The sequence below is a fragment of the Tasmannia lanceolata genome, unplaced genomic scaffold (genome assembly GCF_043159265.1).
Source record: "Tasmannia lanceolata isolate RefF3 unplaced genomic scaffold, GAP_Taslan_0.1 ptg000003l, whole genome shotgun sequence".
NCBI lineage: Eukaryota > Viridiplantae > Streptophyta > Magnoliopsida > Canellales > Winteraceae > Tasmannia > Tasmannia lanceolata.
Genome location: NW_027518680.1, coordinates 6,312,910 through 6,338,281, shown reverse-complemented (window position 1 = coordinate 6,338,281; position 25,372 = coordinate 6,312,910). Strand labels below are relative to the sequence as shown.

Sequence of the window (25,372 nt, the reverse complement as noted above, 5' to 3'; positions counted from 1 at the left end):
CCCCCTTGAGTCATTGTCTTGCTATTTTATTTGCTCATTGTTCCGACAGGATCATCTCGGTTCTGCTTATTCATATATATAAATATATATTCTGTTGCTTTCTTCAAAAAAAAAAGAAGGTAAATGATATTTTCACTCCATTTTTTTCAGATTTTCCACCCCTTTTGTTTTGCTTTTTCTGAAGACATTTTCAAGTAAAGACAAACTAAGGGGGTGGAATGGTGAGAAATTGGGTGAAGAAGATATCTGCCTAGCAAGATTGTAATTTAATGGATATGGGTTTTATGAGAACAAATGCTATAGAAATAAGAGAGCAATTGCAAGTTAACTAGAAAGGGCATTTTTTTGGAATAAATATGGTATAGTAGGAAGGAGAGTAATGCACCTCTTATTGTTTTTGTCTTTTCCTGAAACTAAAGTCCTTTTTCAAGAAAAGACAGTAAAAAGGGGGGTGTAAATGCTGGGAAAGGGGGTGGAAGGTATCATTTGCTGTAAAGAGTGAACGCACTTAAGTAACCAAAGAGTAATATAAGCTGAGCGAGCATTACTATATCTAAATGCTTCAAAATTTTACAAATAGATTGCAAATTTGAAGTCCAAAGATTGGAGAGATTTATTTTTTTTGTTGGGTAAATGATTGAGGGCATTTTGGGACTAAAAAGGGATTACCACATAAACACATCCAGAGTCTCTGTTTGATTGTGTAACAGCCAATGAATGAATACAAAATAAAAGCAAAATAGGGGGTGAATCTATGAAAACAAGGGGGTAAACATTAGCTCCCAAATATAAATGAAGCACTGCAAGTTTTTGTATGCATGGAGTTAATTATTGTATCAGTGACCATCCAACTGAAGAAGGCCAAGTGTCCATCCTCATGAACAGTAATCATAGGAAGTCACTGCTCACGTAAAAACATGACGTCTTCCACATTCTCCTCTCTCCTTTTGTAGTTTGTCCTCTCTCTCTCTCTCTCTCTCTCTCTCTCTCATCAGTTATTTTAGCTATCTTTCATTTTTCTGGGTTGGTGAAGTAGCACAATCTGGCCCTGTTTCGATTGCAGGAGTTTTATGGAAAAATATTTCTAAAGTTTCCTAATGAATTTTTACATAGAGGGACCTTAGACTTATGATAACATTCCTCTAAAGACCTATTGAAATGTTTTTCTTGCAATCCAAACAATGGGGATGAAAAGTTGCTTATTAGCTCTTTGTAAATATGGTAGAGGAAGAAGGAAGCATCCAACAAAAAAGAAAGGATAAAGAGGCAAGAAGCTTTATTTGAGTCCACCCGCTTCTACCACAATGATATAGACCGATAATCTGTGGGGCCCACGATAGATCCCATAGCTTGGTATCACTGTGATGGGTCAATTTGATCAAACAGCTTAAAATGTCGGCAAATTGTTATTGATTAAAAACATATTGAGAAATGGTTAATGAAGTGTGTGGGTCACAGCATACAATTATACAGAGGAATGTGATTTCTTGAAACAACCTTGAGGCTCTGTTCACTTGCGTTCCTGGGAAAGCAAATCCCAGGAAAACAACCTCTTTTTTCCTTGACAAGACCTTGACAAGACACAATTTTAGTGTTCAGTTGCTTTCCTGAGAAAGTAACAAGCCTAGGTGGAAAATGTCAAATAATGACATGGAAATTACCAAAATGATGTGGAAATGTCTCTTTTCTCACAAGTGTGGGAAACCAGATCCCACTATTTTGGTCGGATTTGCTTTCCCGGAAAAACTAGTGAAAATAGGTGGGCAAGCAGTTTCTTGGGAAACCTTTTCCTGCACAGTTCCTGCGCACGTGAACAAGCGCGGGAAACCTTTTCCTACACAGTTTCCCTGGATTTGTTTTCCTCATGCCACATCAGATTCCCGGGAAACCTTTTCTTTTCCTTTCCCGAGAAACAAGTGAACAGAGCCTAAGAGGAATAAGACCCTAGAGTGATGACTTTTCTTGGTACCTAAACATGCCCAAATATTATTTTAGCTATAATTTTTTACTTGATCGTTAGATCCATCAACCACAACTCTTTGCCTGGGATCATTGATCTGATAGCATTAGATATGAATATTTTATGCTTATAGGTTAAAAAGCATTTTTGTGAGGCATTTGTCATTTGTCTTTTTTGCAACTATTATAAATATAAGCTTCTAACTTGATTATTGGGACTTTTAGAATTTCAATTTATAGATCAAGACTTTTAGAATTTCATTTTATAGATCAAGACTTTTAGAATTTCATCTTGGTTTCTTGAAATCCTAGGTAGATAAGAGATAGCTTTTGGACATGACTTGTAGCCAAATTCTTCCAAATTAAACTCAATTCATTGCACAACTTTGCTTGCATCATATTGGTATCAGAATAAAGTTGTCCCCTCAAGCACAGTTGTCAACAGGTCAAAAATCTAACCCAACAGTAAACAGTTTTGGCTGAATGTGTATTTTTAGAATCTATTCCATAAAGCAGTACTAAGAGGATAGAGAGAGAGAGAGAGAGAGAGAGGAGGAGGAGGAGGATTAAGATCAAGATCCCATAGTTTTTTTTGTGATTTATAGGTAAAAAAAAAGTTACAATTGGTCAAACACGTTGTTTTCTCAGGATCCATGGGTTCAAAACTCACAACTCCTTGATATTGAAAAGTCCACGTGTAAGGCCAACCCAAAAGAAGGGCCACATGTGCCATGTGTATTGCCAACCCAAAAGAGGGGCCACATGCACGTGAGGGGGACTGTTGAAGTAGTTTAAATGATTAAATAACACCAACTCCATTCCCTTAAGCTTTTGGAGTAATTTGATGTTTCACAATATTACATATTTAAAGTGAAATACATTAATTTTTTAGCGAAAATCATTAGTTAGAGGGACTGTCTGTCTGCAACTTGTGATCTCAAATCTTTTGATTATACGAAACTTGGGATGGGTATGGTTTTTAATGTTTCACCCAAACTCGTGATGGCCATAATTTTTTCTTTTTTATTTTTTTATTTTTTTGTTGTAGGCAAGCTTGGATTGAACCTCTGTCCTCAAGGTTGAAGACCAAAGCCTTGACCCTTGACCTAGAGGCTCAATCCCATATTTTTTTTCCTCGGATATGATGGCCATAAGTTTGGGAGTGGGTTTTGAATGGGAAAGCTATGCTTTTAATGTTTCAACCATTGGAGTTGCTCATCATTGGAGTCGTTACAACACGTAGACTTCAATGTTTGTGGTGGGAATGTAAACGAAGATGCCCACTTTATCGCATAACAGAAGACAATTGATGCATCTCACATTGCACATTTATGTTTTAGAGAATTGATCATATGCATGGATTTCCTACTTGGTTATCTGTGAAAGGGTTGTCAAGTTTGTGAGCCACTTTTGGAGGAACCATGTCAACTAACAACTTGGGCATTTTGACAAGTAGAGATAGCATTTTGACATGGTTTGTAGTTGGATTCTTTCATGTGAAGGCTCTAAATATTATGAGAAAATGTGGTGGGCCAAGCCTAGAAGAAGGTTCTAGTGCATTTTGCAGAGTAAGTTGCATCTCGTAGTACTAGAATTTGGTTTAAAAGTTATGAGGGGACAATAATTTCACCTCAACAAACATACAATAATTACCTAGGTGACATTCTATGGAGTCCCGGGGAGATAACGTAATATTGCTGCCAGGATTTTGTTCAACTAAAGGAAAACTCTCAGACTACTAAGAGAGGAATCAGGGAAAGAGCAAAAGAGAAAAGGGCCACGGAGAGTAGACCACATCGAATATTGGTGCAAATCCACTTGGATGGAAGATTTTTAGGTCGAGTCACACGTAAACTTGGTGCAGTTGACTCAAACAAGACCGTTCCTCTTATAAAAAAAAATGGAATCATAGAGCTGAACACTATTTTTTGAGCTATTCTTTCATAGATAATAGTGATAGAGAAAGTCAAGATATCATGTGTGTCAATACATGCGAATAGCAGTGGTACATGATGTAATATTCTCTTTGGTAGCTGTTAATTATAGTTCCCATTTAAGAGCGGGGGTTGGAGGGGTGGATGTACAATCACTATCGAGAGAGAGAGAGAGAGAGAGAGAGAGAGAGATGTACTGAATAATAAAGGTTAAATTACAATAAATGAGGAAAACAACATCAGGGTTGAGATGGTGCTTTCTGTTTGAAGTCTCAACCATCAGGTTCTAGACCAGAGAGAGAGAGAGAGAGAGAGAGAGAGAGGCAATATTACATATGGAGAAAGGACATTTCCACCCCCCCTGTCTCAGCATTCCTACTCTTTTGTATGTCTTTTCTTTTGAATGACTACAGGAGAAACTGAAGGAAGTGGAAATGTAGCCACTTTTAGGAAAAAGAGAACAAGAGGGTTTGGAAATGCTGGAAAAGGAGATGGAAATATATCATTTACCATATAAATGATAGAATTCAAAAGTTCATTAAACATAGTTTTTGTTTGGAAGGTAATAAAAAGAGAAGCTTATGAATCCCAAAAACCCAACATAATTTTCTTCCAAGACTTAGGCCTTGAGGTGCTTCCTCTTTGATTTAGGTTCACTTTTACACATGAAACAGACCTACCCATATTCATTGTTGCCGACAAAATCTCCCCTTAAAATTCCCAATCGACTTTTCTTATTCTTTTTCTGATTGTGACACGATGGTTACCTTCACAGCAACAGTTCCTGCTTGAATGAAATAGAGACAGTAGGCTTTCTTTCTTATAATACTTCCAAAGAGTATATATTAATTTAGGATGGGCGACTGACACCGGCACTAACATAGTAACATGTATTAAAACAGAAAAGACAAGCTGTGTTTGTGCAATAATAAAAACATTGTGGTACCAGTATCAGTACCCTTTATCATCTGATGCATTTATGATATATTCTATGCTTCACAGGGGTACTAACGATGAATACATCCTTCATGGGCTCTGCACTAATCTTTTTATTTCAGCATTTTTTTTCTGGCAGATACAAATACTAACAAGCCAACTTTATAAGATGTAAATACTCAGTACCATCATGGGTGTCCAGAAGTAATAATAAAGTGTAATTAGGGGTGTCAACTTAATCTTCAGATCGATCCATCACGATCCGTTCGGATCCCCTTATTGGTCCGAACATTTCGAAGTGCTTTTTGGATCATACTTTTAGGTCCGGGTCACTGTATTTGAATCGATAGGATCGATCATGATCCATTCGGATCTCTTCGGACCTTTTCACAGTATTTTTTGGATCATACTTTTATGTCCAGGTAACATCTATTTGAATTGGGCCATCCATCAGAGTTCCCTGGGTCCTAATTACAGTCTACACAAGGCCTAGGATCAGGGAAGGAAGAGGCAACTACACCGCAACACAGTTGAGCTTTCCAGCCTTTTTTTTCTGTAGTAGTCTTAACAAAGGACTTTGGTTTTTTCTCTCATTTTTAAAAAGTTTTGAAACATTCCTACAAAAAGGAAACTAATCTACTATTGATGTATCGTTCCATCAAGATCCAATTCACAAGTTGTGGTTTTCACTTTGGCTCTCATAGAGGAACATGATATTAGGGTATACACTGGTGATAGGAGCTAGTTTAAAATAAAAGTATTGTTTGCCGGGGTTTGTAAATATTACAAAAAAAAAACCCTAATGAAAAGACAGAAATGAAAGAGAACATAAAGGGTATTTTTGTGCTTTGGCACCTTCAGATCGAGGACGCTCCAATGAATTTTGTGACTGCCTAGGTCATGATCCAAAATAATTTTGAACCTCAGGATATGGATGCAATGGGCACGGTTTGGATCCAGCCACAGTGCTGGAACAAGCCCCTGTTAGTACAATATTAGACTTACTCCAACTATAGAGAGAAACATAGATTTTCTCCAACTATAGACAGAAAAAAAAAAGTAAAGAAAAGAAGAATAATAGTCACAAGAAGAATACTGCAACTAACAAATGACAATGCATCCCACAAAACTATAGCTCAGATGCCCAAAACAGCCATCCAAAGCAAACAAAAGAAGAAAAATAACCCAGCAAGAGATAGAACGACTAGGCATGAATCATTGTGCATCCAAGAAATAATATTAACATTGGGAAGAAAATAAACCTCAGTTACGAGGCCCAACCCCGAAATGGAACCTCCTTGTCCCCCTGTCATTGAATGCATATTCCAACCGCAAAGGCCCCAGGGGTGAATCCACGCGAATCCCAGCACCATATCCGTAGCCACTGCCGGGTTTGCCCCGTGCTCCAGCAGGATCACCTGATCAAAAACAATATATATGGCAGTGGAGATAAAAAGTACTAGGGGTGCAATCTGGGTCAGGTTAGGTTGAGCTTTTGCTTCAAAATGAATTGGAATCAACATGAACCCGACCCGATTTTTTGGATAAAGCTGAACCCAAATTCCCAAAAATCGACCGGAGTTGCACCCCTAAAAAATACCCTGAAGTAAAAAATTAATAGAACTTTCCGTTGAAGCAATTCAAAATACCCAGTAACTACTTCAGAAGCAAATATTGGAGATCTTACTTCAAGGGAAGTAATTTCATTAAATTTAAGAGGTTGGCAGCTGAAATTCAAAACCGTGGGTCATTCTACTTGAGACCTTCAAAGGGGAGGAGAAACAGTAAGGCTGGTACATGGTGTCTCAGTTGCGTTAGGATCAGCCATAGATTGAATTTTGGCCATGGGCTGTCATGTCTCTTTGAGGTTCTACAAGTATCTTTCCTATTCTTGATTGTTTCATATCTTTGTTTAGTTAATATGACCACAAAATTAAACATAGTAAGTACAAGTTATGAAGAGATACCAGGGACTGCTGGGCCTGACCCAAGATCACTTCCATAATCCACAAAAGCTGCACCCTCCACTGGCCCAAACTGCAAAAGAGAAAATAAAAAAGGAAACGATAAAAATAAATAAGAAATGATATTCACATGTCCCCTGAACATCAAACCTTGTGGGTTAAAATTTTTAATTGGGCAGATAGTCCGAATAGCAAAACCATGTTCCACTACCCTTTTATGGCCAAGAGTCAAAATTTGGCTGTCAGTTTAGTTCCATTGTGGAAGGGTACCCGTGGCAACAAACAAGGCTTTGCTCATTAGACAGCTTTCAGGAGACGAAAGATTACATAATAAACTTTTAAAACGACAACATTGTGATTAAAAGCTAGATAGCAGATAGCTCACAATCAAGTGGATCTTGGAAGAGCTTCCAGTTTTCCACAAAATGTCAAAGTTGAACCAAACAAAAAATTTTGACTGGTGCCTGGAGGCAGTGATTTTGTCCAGAAAATATAAAAACCATGTTCCTCCTTTTTTTGAATGGCATAAAATGATTAAAACCATGTTACTTCAAGCAACCATTTTGGAGTATAATTGGAAGAAATAAATGATAAAATAAATACTGATTTTATTGATTGATAATTACAAATATCAAAATTCCATTTATTTAATTAGCAAAAATAATTAGAAACACATGATTCCTTGAAAGACATCCCAAATAAACTCATCTGAATTACAGTACAATTTCCTAGTTTTAATTTTTCTTTTCCCTAATAATTTGTACTTTGTCCGAGGGCTCATTTTTTGTAAGAACAAAAAGCAACAAACAAAAGGGTCCATGTCGAATTCTCCAATGGGTCAGCGAAAACTCTCATACGGTAGAGCCATTGAAGGGTATGACATATCACTTATGTCCAATGTTGGTGATCATTCAAGTTTAACGGTAATAATACTATGAGCCACAGAAGTGTCCAAATAAGTAAAAAAAGATCATTCATATACTTGGCGAGAAGGTTAAATGATCTAGTAGGGAGACCTCTTGACAATACATTGTTCGATGAAAGGAAAACCTCCTACAGATAGAATACAACCTCCTACAGTATAAAAGTGATAGAAGAAGTAATAAGATGCAACAATGATCAATTGTTTGACGAGTTAGAAGACCACAAGTCAAGGGTGAGTTTCTTTTAACTCGGGAGTCAGGAGGGTGTGGGGACGTGTCGCAGAGAAAGAAGGGGATGCACATGTGCCCAACACAAATACCAGGAACCCTCAAGACACACAAGGGAATGAATGAGGGAGAAGAAAGAAAGGAAGCCAAATGGAGACATGTCGTTGACACCAGCATGACTTCAATCTGATACATGCTGACATTAGAAGGGGGAGCAGCCCAAGCCAAAAACACTTTGAACTCCCAAGAACCTACTGCCTTTAAGAGGAAAATGTCATGGTAAATTTTTTTTAACATTTTTAGAAGGCTTTAAAGTGGGTTTTGAAGCATCCCTATTGGAGTTGGACCGCACGGCACACAACTCCTCAAAATAGGATTAAACCAAGGACTTGGTATTATGAATGATTGGATGATTGTAGTACTAGAGGCTTGTAGTATTACTGTATTAGAGGCTGTAAATTATAGTGTCCTACTCGTGTCAATGTTTCATGAAGTTATTTTAGTTTACATGGTCCACAGATGTCAGAAACAACCGGTAAAGTCTTCTTATAGCTTCTATTTAGGACAAATTTGACAAATTTGTAAATTTGGTAAGGTGAATTTATGAAACCCCCCTCCTTTAAGGATGTAAGCCATTCTTGAAAAGATTCATGATACACAATTGGAGACTGGGTCACATCAGCCTCCATGTCTCAGAGGAAACCAATTACCAGCATAGAAAATTTTCCTAGGGTGTTTCCCAATGAGACACTATAGTCTGCTAGGGGAATTTCTCCTACTGTGCATTTATGCTGTAATTATATTTCTAGAGAAATTCTCTATTAACATGAATGAAAAAATAATTTCCCTGCAATTTTCTAAACGATCAATAGTTTCAAAAGCTGCCAACTCTACTACTTACCAAGACATGTGAGTTCAACAAATCTCAACAAGAAAATTTTATGATACAACGAACGGGAGCTGAATGTACATTTTTTTTTTGAAATGTAGGAGCTGGATGTACTAAGAAAACGGTAATACCCAACACCTACCATTCGAAGAGAAATCTCTCCACAGCCAACCACATATGACCGACCGGAACCCACGGCACCTTCTTCATAACCTCTGACACTGTTAGTTCCACCAATGGCGAATGCTTCATGGGGTGAGAAATTTCCCACAACGTGACCGCCAGACAAACTGCTCAGTGAAACAAAGGTGGTCAGCAGAATGTAGACTTGGGTCAACAAGACAAAATATTAAAATTCGGATGTGAAACCATTACAATATGTTAGAAAACTTATACTGGAACTTTGTAACTAGAAGCAAAAGAATGAACTATCAGCATTTGGATGATTTCAATTTCATGCACCAAGAAGAGTGATAATGCAAAATTCAATTTCAAATATGCACATTTCTTGATTCTCTTAATTAGGAATAAAAAAACTAATAGAATAGTGTACCTTAAAACGAGACGAGCTGGACCAATTTCTGCACCCTTCCTGGCACGCGCATTCACTCTGTTGAAATAAAGCCACTCAGGAAAAACAGGTAGTCCTTGTTCCATGTTGAACACAAACTGCCATGAAAATGGTGATGGGAGTCCAAATGAGACAGAAGGCCAGATACAAACAAGTATATACAAGCATCCAAAAGGTTGGGATCAAGAAACTAACCATTGAAGACCCATGATCACCAGAACCTGTGTAGACAGTCTCAAGTTTGGCTAGCAGCATGTCATCATAAGCATTTCCACTAAAAAATAAGGTTGAAAAAAAATAGTATACAAAATCAAGGAAAGGAAACTAGATTCTTAAGTTACGATAGTTCAAGCTCAAAAATAGAGAGAAAGGTGTCTGATGAGAAAGACACACCTAGAAGTCAAGGGGCTGCCATAGATATCTTTGATAATGGCGTTCCCATTTTCATCACAAGCACCGACATGCTAAGAAAAATTAGTGTTACAACATGGAACTGAACCAACGAAAGAAACATAATTAAAGTTGGAATAAAGTTAAGAACGTAACCTTATTGTCATTATTTAGTCCATACATTTATTATATCTCACCATTAGTGCTCAAAATAGTAAGCATTGAACCAGACACCTAGTTGGAGTTTTTATCATTACAATTATTATTATTATTATTATTATTATTATTGTTGTTGTTGTTGTTGTTGTTGTTGTTGTTATTGTTGTTGTTGATGTTGTTGTTGTTGTTGTTTAAATAGTAATAGAATTTCCTTCAAAGAACAGGATTACATAAGGGCAGAGATTGCCCTAATAAATTAAGTCCACTCATACCCTCCTTAGTTAGAGTCTCCGCCACTGAATTTCTGTCTCTTAATAACACATTTTTTTGTCTCTTAAAAACACATGGAAAGTATGGTTCCAACTATTCTAGAGAAAACTTACCTCACTTCATGACAAACACTTTTCAAAATTTTCACCAAGGAATTCAACGGCACTAGTATTTGTACAACAAGGCTAAATCAAACTACAAAGTTCCATGAGATAGACAAGGTGATCCACCATCTTCCTTTCGGTTTACCATTGTGGGGGAGACTCTTAGTAGGATGTTGGAGGAGGCTGAAAAAGTGGACTTGTTTAAAGGGGTTTGTTTCACAGAGATTAGGAACATTTCCCATCTCTAGTTCATCGGCAATACTCTCAACTTCTGCAGAGCCTCTAGGGATCGGATTTTTAAGTTGTGTATTTTGAGGTGGTTCTAGCTTGAAAGTTAATTTGGGAAACAGCTTTATGGCCAGATATAACGTGGACCTGCCCTTGCTTCTCAATTGGCAGCAACATTTGGATGCAGTGTCACCAATCCTCTTATGTTGTACCTTAAGGCTGCCATTGGGTTATGGCATCCCCTCAGGACCTTTTGGGAATCCTATCCTTGCGTGGATGGAGAAAAAGTTGGCTGTGTGGAACCGTTCTTTTCTCTATTTCAGTGGTACGATTATACTTAGAAAGGTTGCCCTGATATTTTACATGTTTCTCTTTAAAACTTCTGATATTTTACATGTTCTCTTTAAAACCCCCATGAGGGTGGCGACGTAGATGGAGAAAATATGTTCCCTTCAAACTAAGATACAGAAGTTTCTTACCACTTATATCAGCAAGAAACGAATAATAATAGATCTTATCAAATACGTTGCTACATAATATCAGCACCATAAAGGCAACATATTGTGTAATGATAAACTTCTTTATAGAAACAGGCCCAACTCATAAACAGTATGGATCTGGATACAATGTATAGTTGAAGAAGGAAGATAAACAATGGGTTCGATTGGGCAAAACAAAAGGTGATTTATAAAATACCTGAAAAATAATTCCTGCTGTTCCACTCCACTTCGGCCTGAAAGGTCGGCCATATTCAATTCCAGCTGTTACGCGCCCAATGGTCACACTACCATGGCCAGGTTCGTTCCTATGGTTTCCATGAACAAGTGTTCCGGGAGTTCTTGAGTTCTACATTCACAGAGAAAATCATTTCCTAAACCAGTATCTTATTATTAAAAAAATGATAAAAACGAGAAATCTTAGATCACCTGAACCATGATTGATCTAGATGTACGCTTATCATCTCCTTCAATCCATGGGACTGTATAATTTATGCGAAATATTGAGTCAATTTGCCCCCTTTCAAGAGAAAGGTTAAGTTTTTGGTTCCTTCCAAAAACATTCCTATGAGAATATGCAAAGCTGCAAGAAAATTTCAGGGTATCATGAGTGCAACAACAGAATAGGAAAGTTGCATGAATTAGGCCAGAGCCACGACAGTTGGACAGAACAAGAAGACATGCATGTTGATCTACACCAGCAGATCACCCTCTTTATGTAAAACTGCCTATGTTCATTACAAGAAAATTATGTAACGATGCCCATATCAATGGATGTGACTTAGGGGTTGACTATGACAACCCATTGATCATTCACAACAAATAGATTACATTGAATATTCCTTTCTTTATTAAGAATATAACAAGAAAAATTACTTCATAAAAAACATCAAAAACTTCCATTAAGGGGAGAGATTGTATCACTATCAGGCTAACATTTCTCCGTTTACATCTATGGCTAAAGAGTTTGTTACCTTATTAAGCCCTCTAAAAACAGGAGAAAAGGATGTCCTTTCCCACAAGATCATCAAAAATTATGTTTATTAATGAGCCCATATCACCACAGTGTTGGGCCAAGATAAAGCGCCCACGAGAAGGTATTCAATTAATCACCTCTCTAAAGTAGTACAATTAGAATAAAAAATATCCATGCACTCCAGTTGTTTGTGATACCCTGATAGGTAGTTTGGAGCAATCAAAGCAGCAACCTAACAAATCATATGCGCCATCATTAACAGATCTAGGTAATATGGAACTAAAATAAACTAAACCCAATAAAATCAATACATAACAGATTTACAACCAACAAGCATAAGGTAGAAAATTAGAAAACCAACATGCAATCCCAACTCATAAGGACCTCCAGTGTTTACCTCCCGATCAATCCAGATAGAGGGCCGCCCGTCATCCTAGACATGAAGTATCATCATAAAAATATTAGAACACAGATATGGGAGCAATAAAAACGTTAAAAATTATGGATAGTTTTCTATCGTTGTCAACAATAAAATCACCACTTACCCGCTTGAAATTCCGCCACCAGCAGAGAAGCCTCCACTGACACGCTCAACAACATTCATTATCAAATCAACCTTACCAGTGTCTGCAAAGTTTCACCAAGGATCTAAACATCAAAAATAAGAATTTAAAAAGGGGAAGCTAAGACATCATAGGCATGAATACAATGCAAAGAATGTGTGAAAAGAATTGATAATAAGGTTCAAAATAATTCCCAATTCATATCATAGCACAAAAATCAATATTTCAAAAATCTCATTATACTTTATGCAAGATACTCAAAAGGTAATAAACCATAAATATCACATGAGATTTTGAATACCTTACAAGATATATTTCATTCACTTTTTTTATGAAATATAGTTCTTTAAACTTTCAAAAGATGATAAACTGCCAATTGTATCCATTTACTTTTTGCAAAAAAATATTTTGGCATTTTTGAAATATAAATTATTTAAGTTAAAAAGTTATAACTCAATTTATAAATTTAAAAGGCCAGTGCATCTAAAGTTATAAAAGTTACAGAATTCATAGTCCGGTGCATACATAGCCCAATTTACACTAATCAAGAACCAATAAGGGCGGAAATGTGCAACAACCACCCCACAATGCATAAATTGGTGAAGAAATGGGGGGGGGAGGAAGAAAATACCCAAAAAACTGCTGAAAGAATCAATCTCTTACTATTCAGGAAAAAAAAACTGCTGAAAGAAATGATACCCAGATGCTTGTACAGCTGTACTACATATTTTCCATGAAACCTATGTTTGTGGAGTTAACTATCATGTTTCAAATATATATTACACTCTTGCTGCATTAACTATCATGCTTCTTGTTTATTACAATTGCACTTTTTTTTTAAAAGAAAACAGTGACCGGGTTATCATCTTTTCTTTTTCTTTTTTCTTTTTTTAAAGGTAGGTTATCATCTTTCTAGATCCACCAAAATGAATTATGTCCCCATCATCTTCTTTTTTTTAAAACAAAAATAGTACATTCTTGTTGCTAGAGAAGATTTGCAATTAAAATTTTGATTGTATTTTGCAGTGTTTCGAATCTAAGACTCAGACGAGAACTCACCACAGTAAAAGGGCATCGACTCAAGCAAGTTATGGATTGACATAGTCAATTTTTCATTGACTTGAGTGAGTCAAAAAAGCTTTGACTGACTTGGTATGGCTAAACTCAGACTCAGACGAGATCTCAACAAAGGTCAAAGGGAGTCAATTCAAAGAGTCAACAATTGACGAGGGGAGTTTTTAAACAATGCCTTTAGATGCAATAATCAATATATTATCAATTCATAATTTTAAGATAAATGTAATTTAGTTTCCTACATTTTTATTTATATGTCTTCTGTTTTTTCTCATCGTAAGGTCCTTTTGATACCTATATCCGTGACCTAGACTTTTGAAAATGTTGAGTCATCTACCTCTCATATCCATGTTCATATTTGTATTCAGGTAGTGTCCGAAAAGATACCGAAAAGATCAACATGGATAATAGCAAATGCACTGATACTTAAGTTGGTCGAATTTCTCAACTCAACTCAACTCAACTAAGCCTTTGTCCCAAACAAGTTGGGGTCGGCTAATGACTCTTTTAGAAAATTTTCATGAAGAAGGTGAAAGGATCTACCCAACTCAAATTGACTAAGTCTAATCCTGACACTACTTGGGTTCGTCTGCATGGATCATTTTCTTCTATTCTATCATATCCTATCCAAGGTCATGTTCTTTATTATGTTCCTAACCCTCAGGTCTTTCCTCACTGTTTCTACCCAAGTTGTTTTCGGTCTACCCCTTCCTCTTTTTACTCCATCCACTTGGCACGAGTGACTTCTTCTCACTGGAGCATCCAAAGGCCTACGTTGGATATGCCCAAACCATCTTAAGCGGTGCTCTCTTATCTTCTCCTCAATTGGTGCCACCACCACCTTTTTACGGATGTCATCATTTTTAATTCGATCTAACCATGTGTGGCCACACATCCATCTAAGCATTCGCATCTCTGCTACACTCATCTTATGCACATGCTGCTTCTTGGTGGCCCTTGTGGAATCAACTAACATGCTTACCATTTGATAGCATTGTGCATTTGCAATTTGAACTTTAGGCATGTGAATCTTATTTATGTTATGATCAATACATCACCAAGTCCTTTTTCTAATTTAAATGTAGCCGAGTTTTCTAAAGTTATAGTTATGTATGTCATGTTGTCACACAAATGGCATGTGATACCCCACATTTGTATCTTGATTATAGATCTTTGAAAACACCAAGTTCCGTGGCTCCTCAAATCAATGCATGTTTCCATATTTATATCCAGGGTTTGATCAACTTTGCTCATGGGCTGGCTAAATTGAATTTAGTGGCAAAAATAAAGGCTATTGATGTTGGCACTACAATGTTTTGATAATTGTACTAACTCATCTTGTCTTTTACTATTTAACCAATTGTCAAAGGTTACTACAGTTCCCAAAAAGCTCCAAGAAGCCAATTAAAAATTAAAAAAGAAAAGACAAGCTGAGTTTGTGCAATTATTAAAACATGGTAGTGCAAATCATAATTTTAAATTTCCACCAAAACCGACACGAAACGACCGAAATGTTTGTGTTTCCATCTCCACCGAATCTGAAACCAAAAAAACTGAAATGCATAAACCAAAATCGTAAGTGTAACTGTCGGATATATTTTGATTCAAAAAAAAGTGTAATAGCGGTATACTATATTACTAGGGATTTGCTAGGGACCATCGCAGAAGGCATTTCGCGGAGTGGCTGTTGCATGGGAGCAGCCACCTCAGATGAATTGAATGATTAAGACAAAATCTGAGCCTATGTGGCTGCTCTCTCATGCAACAGACTCTCTGCAAAATGTCTTCCGCGATGGTCCTTAGCAAATCCCATATTACTATGTATTACATAATTATATGATATGAATTACAAGTAAATGGTGGTGCATTTAATATGTATAAATATTTATATGAATTACATGTCAAATTTGGTATGAACAAGAGTGCATGTCACTAGGTGTTCGATGTTTTTAAACCGTTGTGGATGGTTGTCTTGCTTATGTGATGGTTTCTAAGTGTGTATTTTTTTCTTATTCTAACACTTCCTGAAGTTTCATCTTTAAATTCTATATTTGCATATGTTTCCATATGTTTCCTTGATTTTACAGGATTTCCACTAAAAATTCCAACCGAAAACCGAAATGTTTTTGTTTCTGTGATGATCAAAACCGAAACCGAAACCGAAACCAAAATTTAAAAGCTTGGTGCAAATATCAGTAGCAAAAATAAATATTTGGGGGGAGAGAGAGAGGCAAGTGGCAAAGGAACACTTGCAAATAGTCCAAGACCTATGATGTTCACGTATACAACCCTAAAACCAATGTGCATGCTAGATAGGCGAAAATATTCTATGGATGGGGTTTAAGCAATTTGAAAAGATGTGGAGTCCCAGACCGAGGGAGAGTGCCTTCAGTTTATCAAATGGTCAAACCAAGAGTTCCATCATCCATGGATCAAGTTCAGAGAGAGATATTCGATCTTGGAGTTGTGACGACATGTACACTACCCGCGTGCATAGTAGTTCTGTTATCAATCTTGTATCCTGCATGATGGATGAGCACAATAGTATAACCAGCTTTTGGTATAAAAAATTGTTGCCATAGTGGGATGTGAGTGCGAGAATCGATGCAGGAAACAGAGGGTTTAGAAATTGAGAAAATGTGGGAAGAAAAAAAAGCCATAAAGAAAGTAAAGAGGAAACGTGTGGGAGCGTTGTTGAAAATCAACAAAAAAAAACATTTAATAAGCTTCATTGGGAACAAACAAGAAGTGTAGAAAAAGTAGATTACAAGCAAACAAGAAGTGTAGAAAATGTAGGTTACAGTAGATTAAGGAGGAAGGGTTAATGTAGGTACGGATTATAAGTAGTAAAGAAGACTTCGCGTCTAATTAAAATTACTAATTTTAGTGATTTATAGTTTCACATCAACTCAACTCAACTCAACAAAGCCTTTGTCCCTAACTAGTTGGGGTCGGCTAAATGAATCCTTTAGAAAAATTTCATGAAGAAGGTGAAAGGAATCTACCCGGCTCTAAGCCTGGGTCTAGTTGGGTTCTTCTATGTGGATCGTTTTCTTCCATTCTATCCTCCTATCCAAGGTCCTGTTCTCTGTTATGTTCCTAGCTATCAAGTCTTTCCTCACTGTTTCTACCCAAGTTGTTTGATTTATAGTTTCACATGTTTTATTAATTTAGATTTATTGCTGATTTAAAGTTGAGTTTTTTAGAAAAAATCCACATAGGTTTCATTTGAAACTCAAGATGAGTTTTTAAGTTTTAAATACACACCTTTTTTTCAAATATGCTTCTTCAACATTACTAAATGGAGAAAATACTCTTAGAAAAAAATAGTCACCTAAATAGAAAGCGTACTTTAATTAAGAGGAAAGCATGTGGGCAACATGTGAGAAGCATGCTTACCCTAAATTTAGGAAGCAAGAAGAACTTAGCTTCCGAAGCGAGCTTCCCATCCAACTACGAAGTTCCTGGTAACTTTCTTTTATAGATTATAGAATAATGCCAACACCAAAATCAATCTTAAAACACTAGGCCATTGTCAACGTTTCACTTCCATTGTTGGCATGCAATGATGATATCACTACTGTCTTGGACTCAAAACCATTATACAAGCAAATATGAAAAACCATGCCAGTAGTAATTCCTATAGGAAGAAAATACATGTAACATCAAAAGAAATGATATTTCCCAGAAAAAAAAAATCAAAATATGCATCTGAACTGGGTAGCATACTCATATGATCAATCGGAAGGTAAGATTACAAAGCCAAGCGTAGATTGGAATGAACCACCACAAATTCATATGGACTGCCAATGCCAACAATGACACTTAACATTTAGGAGAAAATAATTCAAAATATAAGGTAAATCATATTTTAGAATGCAAAAGATTGATAACAGAGCTACTATGCCACCAAAATTTATTCAAATGAATATTGAAATGTAACTCACCTCCTACAGGCTGGGGAATGATACCAACATCTTCCATGATTCCCATTGTTAATACAGTCTCTACATCTCTTTTTCCTTGTAGCAAACTGTAGACCTACATGGAAAATTAAAAAATGTGAACTCAATAATGCAACGTGTCCTACAAGATTTCTGATATGCTTTAAGTAATCCTTTTGCTTCATGCATCGTGAATGGAAAACACATAACAAAGAATCTTTATACGGTATTCAATTAAAATGTCCAGAGAAAAGGTCTCCAGAAAAAGTGTGCCATGATTGAATTTCAAGGTTCCCAAAAGATTTCAAAATCATGAAAAAAAACTATTTAGTCTTGTTACTAGGCACCAAATAAAGGAACGACCGAAACATCGAATTCAAAAATCCATGAAATATAGCATGGCCGGTCATCAAAAAACTCTTCTTTTTTATTCAGTTTGTCTGGCTTTTCCTAAAAAAAGACACATTGCAGGCTTTAAATCTTGTAAAGCCTTTCCAAAACTGATGGGAAAATCTTGTAAAGCCTTTCCAAAGGGGGGAGAAACTTCTCCACTTGCAGCTCTTAGGGTTAGCACAAAAATCTAATCCTGGGTTTTTCTCCGCTTTAGGCTCTTTTATAATGTGTTAGCTGAAGGGTGTGTGGGTATGACTTGCCAACAAAATAAAACTATCTTAAGTCATTAACTTAAATGACTAGAGTGAGAGCTAATAAGTGGGTCATGGACAAAGGTATAAGTGAGACAAGGGTAAGGTGGTGTAGGCCCTAGTTGATGTGGAAAACTCCTACGTCTAAGCTGCTAAGATAGTAGAAGTAATCTCAAAATAGGAAGCGTGCTTAAAATAGACACCAGCCTAGATGTTGAATATAGAAAATAGCCTAAAATGGAAACTATCCTAAAATAGCAGGTACTCATCGATCACATCACCCCATGGTTTTAAATTTCGGTTTCGGTTTCGGTTATCAGCAAAATGTAAACAGATCGGTTTCAGTACGAAATTTTGGCCAAAATCTCATAAAATCATGGAAGCATTCTGGTACAAAATCACGGTCAAAATCCATGGAAGATTCTTTACCAAGGGTTTTTATTTTTATTTTTTGTCGTTTTTTTAGAAATATCTTAAAGGAATCTTGTTATTTTCTTTTCTGCGAATGGAGTTGATTTTTGTCAGGATCTCTGTTGAAAGGTCGACATTTTGATAGAAACTTTGCTTTTTTATTTGGAAAGTAGCATGTTTTGAATCTTTAGACCAAAACATTAACTAAATCCCAAAATTTCAGGTGAAATCTGGAAGTTCAACAAATCCAAGTGGGTTTCATTTCGGTATCAGCCGAAATCAAAATATTTCGGTCAACACGAAATGTTTCAGCCGAAATTTAAAACCATGCATCACCCTACTAATAGAAAATAAGAGATTAGGATACAAAGGCAACTACAAATACATGAAAATGATAACACTAGTCGATATATCTGCAACACAAGCTCCAAACCTCCACTTCAAAACTAATTTATAAAGAATACAACAAGGTTCAAAACTCAAAGGGGTTGTAGCATTGCAACCAAGTTTTAGCCAGATCACATGAATCTTGGTTCGAGGCCAAGTCAACTCCCATGCTTTTTAACAAACTTACAACCATTGGAGCCCTATAGTAAAGTGACAATTCCTTAAAACTTTGAAACTAGATGATACGGCCAAGTTTCAAATTTCCTGAAATCATGGTAATTGAACAGTGACAAGAAGCTCCTTCCAAACAATAGACAATTAGATACAATAGATGTCAAGTTTAAAGGGGGAGATAGTAAAGAAAAATTTTGAAATCATGTGCTCTTGCATTGTCCTTTTGCTTATCAGATATGGAATGTCATTGTGTGTGTGCGTGTGTGTAGGGAGAGAGAGAAATGTATATATATTTGAATGACATATGAAAAGTCATTATAAAAAGCTTTAGAAAGGAGTGGGTCTTCCAAAGATCGATCAAGAGAGCACTTTGGCGGCTAGCCCCTATCGCTATCATTTGGTGTATATGGAAAGAAAAGAATGATCGTATATTTGAAGACAAAGACAAGCAGTTGGGAAGAACCATCACAAAAATCAAGGTGGATTTAGTAGCTTACAGTAGGCAAGGTAACATACTAACATCTTATAGCTGGGAGACTCTCTACGGAATTGGAAAACGGTCATTTTTTAAAAGGAAATGAAGATTGCTACTGCAACCAAGTGGCAGCCCCCTCCATCAGGTTGGTTGAAGTTTAACATTGATGGCAGCTCGAAAGGAAAAGTCGGAAAGGCGAGGATTGGAGGCTATTTTCATGACTACAGTGGAGGTATGATTCAAACGTTTTCAGATCCAGCCAGGATATGTGATTCCAACAAGGCTGGAGCTAAGGCTCTTCTCTGCGGTTTAAAATCATCCGTGCAATATAGGTACGGACCACTAATGATTGATAGAGACTCCTCAAATGCTTTGGCCAATATCATCTCACATACCCTCGGCCTTTGTTCGTTCGTGCACCGGAAGTTTAACAACATGAAGAGGTCAGCAAATGATGCAGCGGACAGGTTGGCTAAGGAAGGAATGGAGGAGGAGGCTGTCATTTTTTCGGGTCCAGTTCAAGAGTAGCTTCTCAGAAGCTTAAGCTGCGGTTTTAATTGATGTATTTTGTGCCCTTTGGGGCTGTATTGGTTAGCTATGAAAGTGGGTTCTAATTGATGTACTATGTGCCCTTTGAGGCTGCCCTGTATTGGGCAGCTATGAAAGGGAGTATGTAGAGAGTATCGCGGTGGGATAAAGTAAGTGGGACATTCTGTCCCCTGTTTGTGTATATTTATTTTTGCGCTTTAATAAAATAAGTTTATCTTCCAAATAAAAGGAGATAGTAAAGTCCTGAAAGAACAAGTAACTTCCTATGTGTAAGCAGTAAAAGTCAAGTTCATATAACCTACCTGTCCCTTCTTCGTTGTGAGTTGTCGAAGGATAGTTTCCGTTCTTGTCTTACCACTAGTTGGCTCACCGCTGAAGGCAACAGTAAATGCATATTATAAATTCCAATCTTGAAAAGTTTGTAGCAGTTATTTAGGATCCCTAAAGCAATTTCAAGGCAGGGCTCTTACGTTCTCCTATCAAGGAAACGTATGGCGATGTTATTGACTTCAGATTCTGAAACTTGAAGCCTAAGGATTCCACCTGAAAGTATCTCCACCTCTGAAACCTGTGACAGCAATCCCCAGTAACATATTAACGGAGCAATAAATTTACAGCAAAAAAACATTTTTTAAGTGTATAATCAATTCTGGGGTTTCTATAAAAGCATATGCACAAGCTATTCCTGTTCTAATTGAGGAAGCACCAACCAAACCAAATAAACCGCGCTCCATATACCACCCATTAATGGAATTTATCACTTCATCCAAACGCCGGATATTGACAACTTTTCCTGCACAACTTGACACCAAAAATTAACTTCGTGAAAGCCTCCTATCACCACTTATTGTTACATGGCAGGTTTAAGAGGTAAAAATAAATGATGAAAACATTATTTATGAATTGAATGCAATAAAAAATATGAGAATTGTTTAAAGAAAAACCTACCATATCCATCACGAAATGCATCCTCCAAAAATTTTGAGGGTAGAACATTTGCCCCCTCACATATCAACCCATGGAACTCTTGATTTGGCTCTACCTTGTAACAAATGAAAGTGAAATCAATCCGGAAATTTATGCCATGAAATGAAATAAACAAGTCTGTGGTTAGTAATGGATCTTTACCTCAAAATGAACTAATATAAGAACTTTCACAACCAAGGGATAATAAATCAGGTACACAAATCCTTTAAAGGTGATTAACTTAAAGTTAATAGAAGCCTAAAAATATTAAAGAGTGAAGCAAGGACAGTGAAAAAAATATAGGGAATTACAACCAAAACCTTTAAATTAACATTAACAGCTTCATGCTACCATCAGCACAGAGATATTACCTGGTTTGTTTCAGATATTTTCCTTTCCTACTTAAACATAAAGAACATATATATGCATTCACTAAATTTGTAGTGTAAATAAATACTTGTCGCAGGAAGGGTTCTAAAAGACAAATCACCAACTTAATGTGGTCCTAGCATAAATGTGAACAGTTATTTTTTGAAAAGGTGAAAGAATTCATTAAATGAAGGAAGACCAAGATGGTCTACCAATAGTACAAGATGGATAGGAAGATAAAAACAAATGCAATACAATCAACGTGGTAAAAAATCAAACCACTCCAAACCCACTCTACCGACCTAGCTAATGAATCCGTTGCACTATTAGCGGATCTTCCAACATGTCTGAAAACAATAGACGATCCAGAAGTTAGATCTGAGATCTCATCGAAAAAAGATGTAAATCTCCACAGTGGAACTACCGACCCACATAGCCATCTCACCACATTATTCGAATCACCTTCCACATTAGTAAAAAAAAATTTTAATGAGAGATACAATCGAGAAAAATACACCAGTTAGTAGGGATACAATTTTCAGTGACGAAAAACTGATGGCGTTCTTAAGAGAATGGAATCATGACTTCTTTCGCCTATCTACAGATAAGTTTGCAAAATTGATGTCTTTCTTAAGAGAATGAAGGCATGCCTTCTTTCACCTATCTATATAAAGATTGCAAAATTCCGGGCAACTATCGGAGGTCCCAGACCACATTCAAATATCCAGTAGTCTGCATCTCCATGAGAGTGCCCTACCACCACTCACTCCTTGGTTATGCTAAATGTGTCCCCTTACAAATTCAAGGTAAATATTTAGACATTCCCATCTATTTGAACACGAAACCTATAGGTGTTGAAATGACATACAGATCCAACACAATTCAGCTATGTCAACCTAATTATGACAGTAACCCAATACAGCGTGTCATGATTTGCATTTCATTTCATTCCATTTCATGTAGAGAATGACATTTGGTAGGCAAAGTAACAGTATCTTATGTGTAAAACATCAGATCGGCATGGGTCCAATAATACCTCATAACTCTATATGGTATTGACATAAAGTTGGCGTCCATGGAGGAGAGACCGGTCATTGTACTTTCTTATACAATTATACTTCATTACATTGTACTTTTTTTTTACTTTACTGTTCTAGACATGTGCGACAACAAATGTCACTAGGTATTCAATGGGATTAAGCCATTATGGATGGCCTTCTTGCTTATGTGGTGGTTTCTAAGTATGTATGTGTGCTTATTCTAGCATTTACCAAAGTTTCATCTTAAAATTCCATCGTTTGCATATGTTTCCATACGTTTTCATGATTTTACAAGATTTCCACCGAAACTGAAATTTTTCTGTTTCCGTGCCAACCAAAACCGAAATCGAAGCCAAAGTTTAAAACCTTGGTAAGATGGACCACTCCTTGCCCAGTGACTCATCGGCGAGTAGAACGAGGAAGTGGAATGAGATCCATCGGCGACTATAACAGAAGCACTAGGTGCGGAATTAGAAAAGGAAGAGAAAATACTCGACTCACCAGTCATGTGTGAGGAGGCCCGAGAATCAAGACATGGTAGTTTAATTGACTATGATGAAGGGTTGGAGTGCTAAAGTACAAGGGTATGGCGAATAGTGGCAAGATGGAAAGAACCCCTAATTGGCGTGTCGAGCTAAACTTCAACTAGAGCAAAGTCAGTAGTCTGAAGTGGCAGAAAAAGTGTACTTAGAAATTAGGGCCCGTTTGGATACCTCATATTTTGTATTTGGATTTGGAATTGAGTTTTGAATACAAAATGAATAGATCCGCCAGCTCGTGTTGAGGAAGAGAGAGAGGGAAGGGGGTACTTCCTAGTGAAGGGGAGAGGTTGAGGAGCAAAGAGGGTGAAGGAAACTGCAAGATCTGTGGATTTCCAATTACTTATTTCCTCGGCATATTTGGAAATCTGATTTTTTTCACTGTCAGTTGCTGAATTGGAAATTCAAGAATTTGATCCAGATCCAAATTACAATGCAAAAAGGGCTGCAAATGTGAAAAATCTAAATCAAAATATTCTCGGCATCCAAACAGGGCCTTATAGAAATGAAAATAAAGTAGCACTTCTAGTCCTGAGTATGTTTTGAGAATTTACGTAGATCTTCTAATTTCTTGTATGCCCTTTATCAAAAAATATATATATCATATATGAGATTAGATAAATTAAATATCGACCCAACAACAAGTTCAATTCAGTTGGCATTGTGATTGTTTAGTGCCTAAGATGCAATCAATTGGTCAAGATTTCGAGCAAAATAACTTCTCATTAGAGAACTTTATTTTCACATCAAATGGCAAACTCAAACACATCCCAAGTGTCAAGCCTTCCTCATTTTTGTTTTATGAAATGGTTGTCAAGCCTTCCTCTTTTTTCATCAAAACAAACAAATATTGACCCAACAACAATTTCAATTCAGTTGCCATTTTGATTGTTTACAATGTAGGCTGCAATCAATATAAATTCCCATTAGATAACTTTATAATCACATACAATGGCAAACTCAAACACATCCCAAGTGTAAAACCTTCTTCATTGTTCATCCAAACAAACAAATTGACTAAAACTAGTATCAATCATACCTGGAATACCAACCGAATTCCATCCCTGGTGTCAACAGCAACAGGAATACATGATGAGAAGTACCCACTATCGATGATCCGATGAATATCCTCCTGAACCTCATGTACCTGTTCAAGTATAAATGATTAAATAACACCAACTCTAACAGCTTAACATCTTGGACTAATTGGTTATTTCACAGTACCGTCAAAGCCGAATTCGGACGGCAAGCTTTCAATGCGGCCACAGCCTCAGCCTCGAGGTCTTTCCTCTCAAGCTCTTCACCGTCCTTGTTCCGAACCAAAACCTCGCTAATCAAAACCCTCTCTTGATCTTCTCTCCCATACCTAGTCGGCAAATGACCTTTCGATTGAGGTTCTCTCCCTTCAACAAGGATCGGATTCGGTTCTTCAGATTGAGCAAGAGATAAGGAAGACGAGCAGAGGAGCGGGGATTTGGTGAGAAAACGATCGGATTTTATGGGATTTATGAAAGAAGATACAAATCTGTGGACGATTTCTTTAGTTTTATGGAGGCTGAGAGCTAGGGTTTGGCGAGCAAAAGGAAGGTTTGGAAAGATGGGGAGCGGATGGTGGGACGGAGAGAGAGGGAGTTTTATGGAAGATGATACGAAGCGGATATCTTCGTTTTTCGCCATTGTTGAGTGTGCTGAGCTCTGAAAAGGAGAAGAATGTAGAAAATTAGGGAAACCCTAGCTTTCCACCATTTCTAGGGTTTTGGAGCTGAGCATGATTCATAAACCCTAATTCGAGATGCTGGAGCGGCAACAATAGAACGACTCGGATCATTAGGCTAAACGCCGGTGACTACTGAAAGGACTAAAATGCCCATGGGAAATGTTCCTTTTCCGTGTGTGGGACCCAATGCTAGGGTTGTCAATGACCCGGGCGGTCCGATGGATAGTCCAAATCCGAACCTTAATAGACAGGATCTAGGCACATTAGGATCCATGATCCTTTTCTTAAGATCGGAAAGATTTTGAATCGTGATCAAGACATGGCAAAAAAAACCGGTTGACAATCACGATCCGAAGTCCTTTTAATAAAATACCCTCAAAATATTTCTTAAAGGAGGGTATTTTCATAAAATTAACTAAATAGTTCTTAGCTTATGACTCTCCACTTCTCCCTTTTCCAACATCTTTTTCTCTACCTTTCCTCAATCGGTTT

The 25,372-nt window shown here is 37.0% G+C and overlaps 1 protein-coding gene across 4 annotated transcripts; it reads right to left on the bottom strand.

Moving 5' to 3' along the window:
* Positions 1-4,465: 4,465 nt before the first annotated feature.
* On the bottom strand, positions 4,466-25,000 carry OEP80 (outer envelope protein of 80 kDa). 4 transcript variants are annotated; one of them, XM_077358508.1, is made up of 18 exons: positions 24,388-25,000; positions 24,203-24,310; positions 21,198-21,291; positions 20,960-21,042; positions 20,720-20,817; positions 20,552-20,621; positions 17,613-17,706; positions 12,574-12,655; positions 12,426-12,461; positions 11,482-11,635; positions 11,252-11,401; positions 9,798-9,868; positions 9,600-9,678; positions 9,387-9,502; positions 8,976-9,123; positions 6,797-6,866; positions 6,092-6,247; positions 4,466-4,677 (listed from the first exon to the last, which is right to left on the bottom strand). In XM_077358508.1, the coding sequence occupies exons 1-17, from the start codon at positions 24,838-24,840 to the stop codon at positions 6,093-6,095; spliced, it is 2,061 nt and encodes a 686-aa protein (XP_077214623.1). In that variant the 5' UTR covers positions 24,841-25,000; the 3' UTR covers positions 4,466-4,677; position 6,092. The 4 variants fall into 4 exon arrangements, with proteins under 4 accessions (XP_077214623.1, XP_077214608.1, XP_077214615.1 ...); XM_077358493.1 differs by lacking the exon at positions 4,466-4,677 and adding an exon at positions 5,490-5,810; XM_077358500.1 differs by lacking the exon at positions 4,466-4,677 and adding an exon at positions 5,490-5,797.
* Between the last annotated feature and the right edge of the window lie 372 nt (positions 25,001-25,372).

What these genes read in the sequence shown, in the direction of transcription:
- OEP80 (XM_077358508.1), bottom strand. Translation starts at nt 24,840, where the DNA reads ATGGCGAAAAACGAAGATATCCGCTTCGTATCATCTTCCATAAAACTC. An exon ending in TCACAACGAAGAAGGGACAG is followed by an intron (nt 17,707 to 20,551) that starts GTAGGTTATATG and finishes TTTTCCATGTAG; the next exon opens with GTCTACAGTTTGCTACAAGG. An exon ending in CATTCCCCAGCCTGTAGGAG is followed by an intron (nt 12,656 to 17,612) that starts GTGAGTTACATT and finishes GAAACTTTGCAG; the next exon opens with ACACTGGTAAGGTTGATTTG.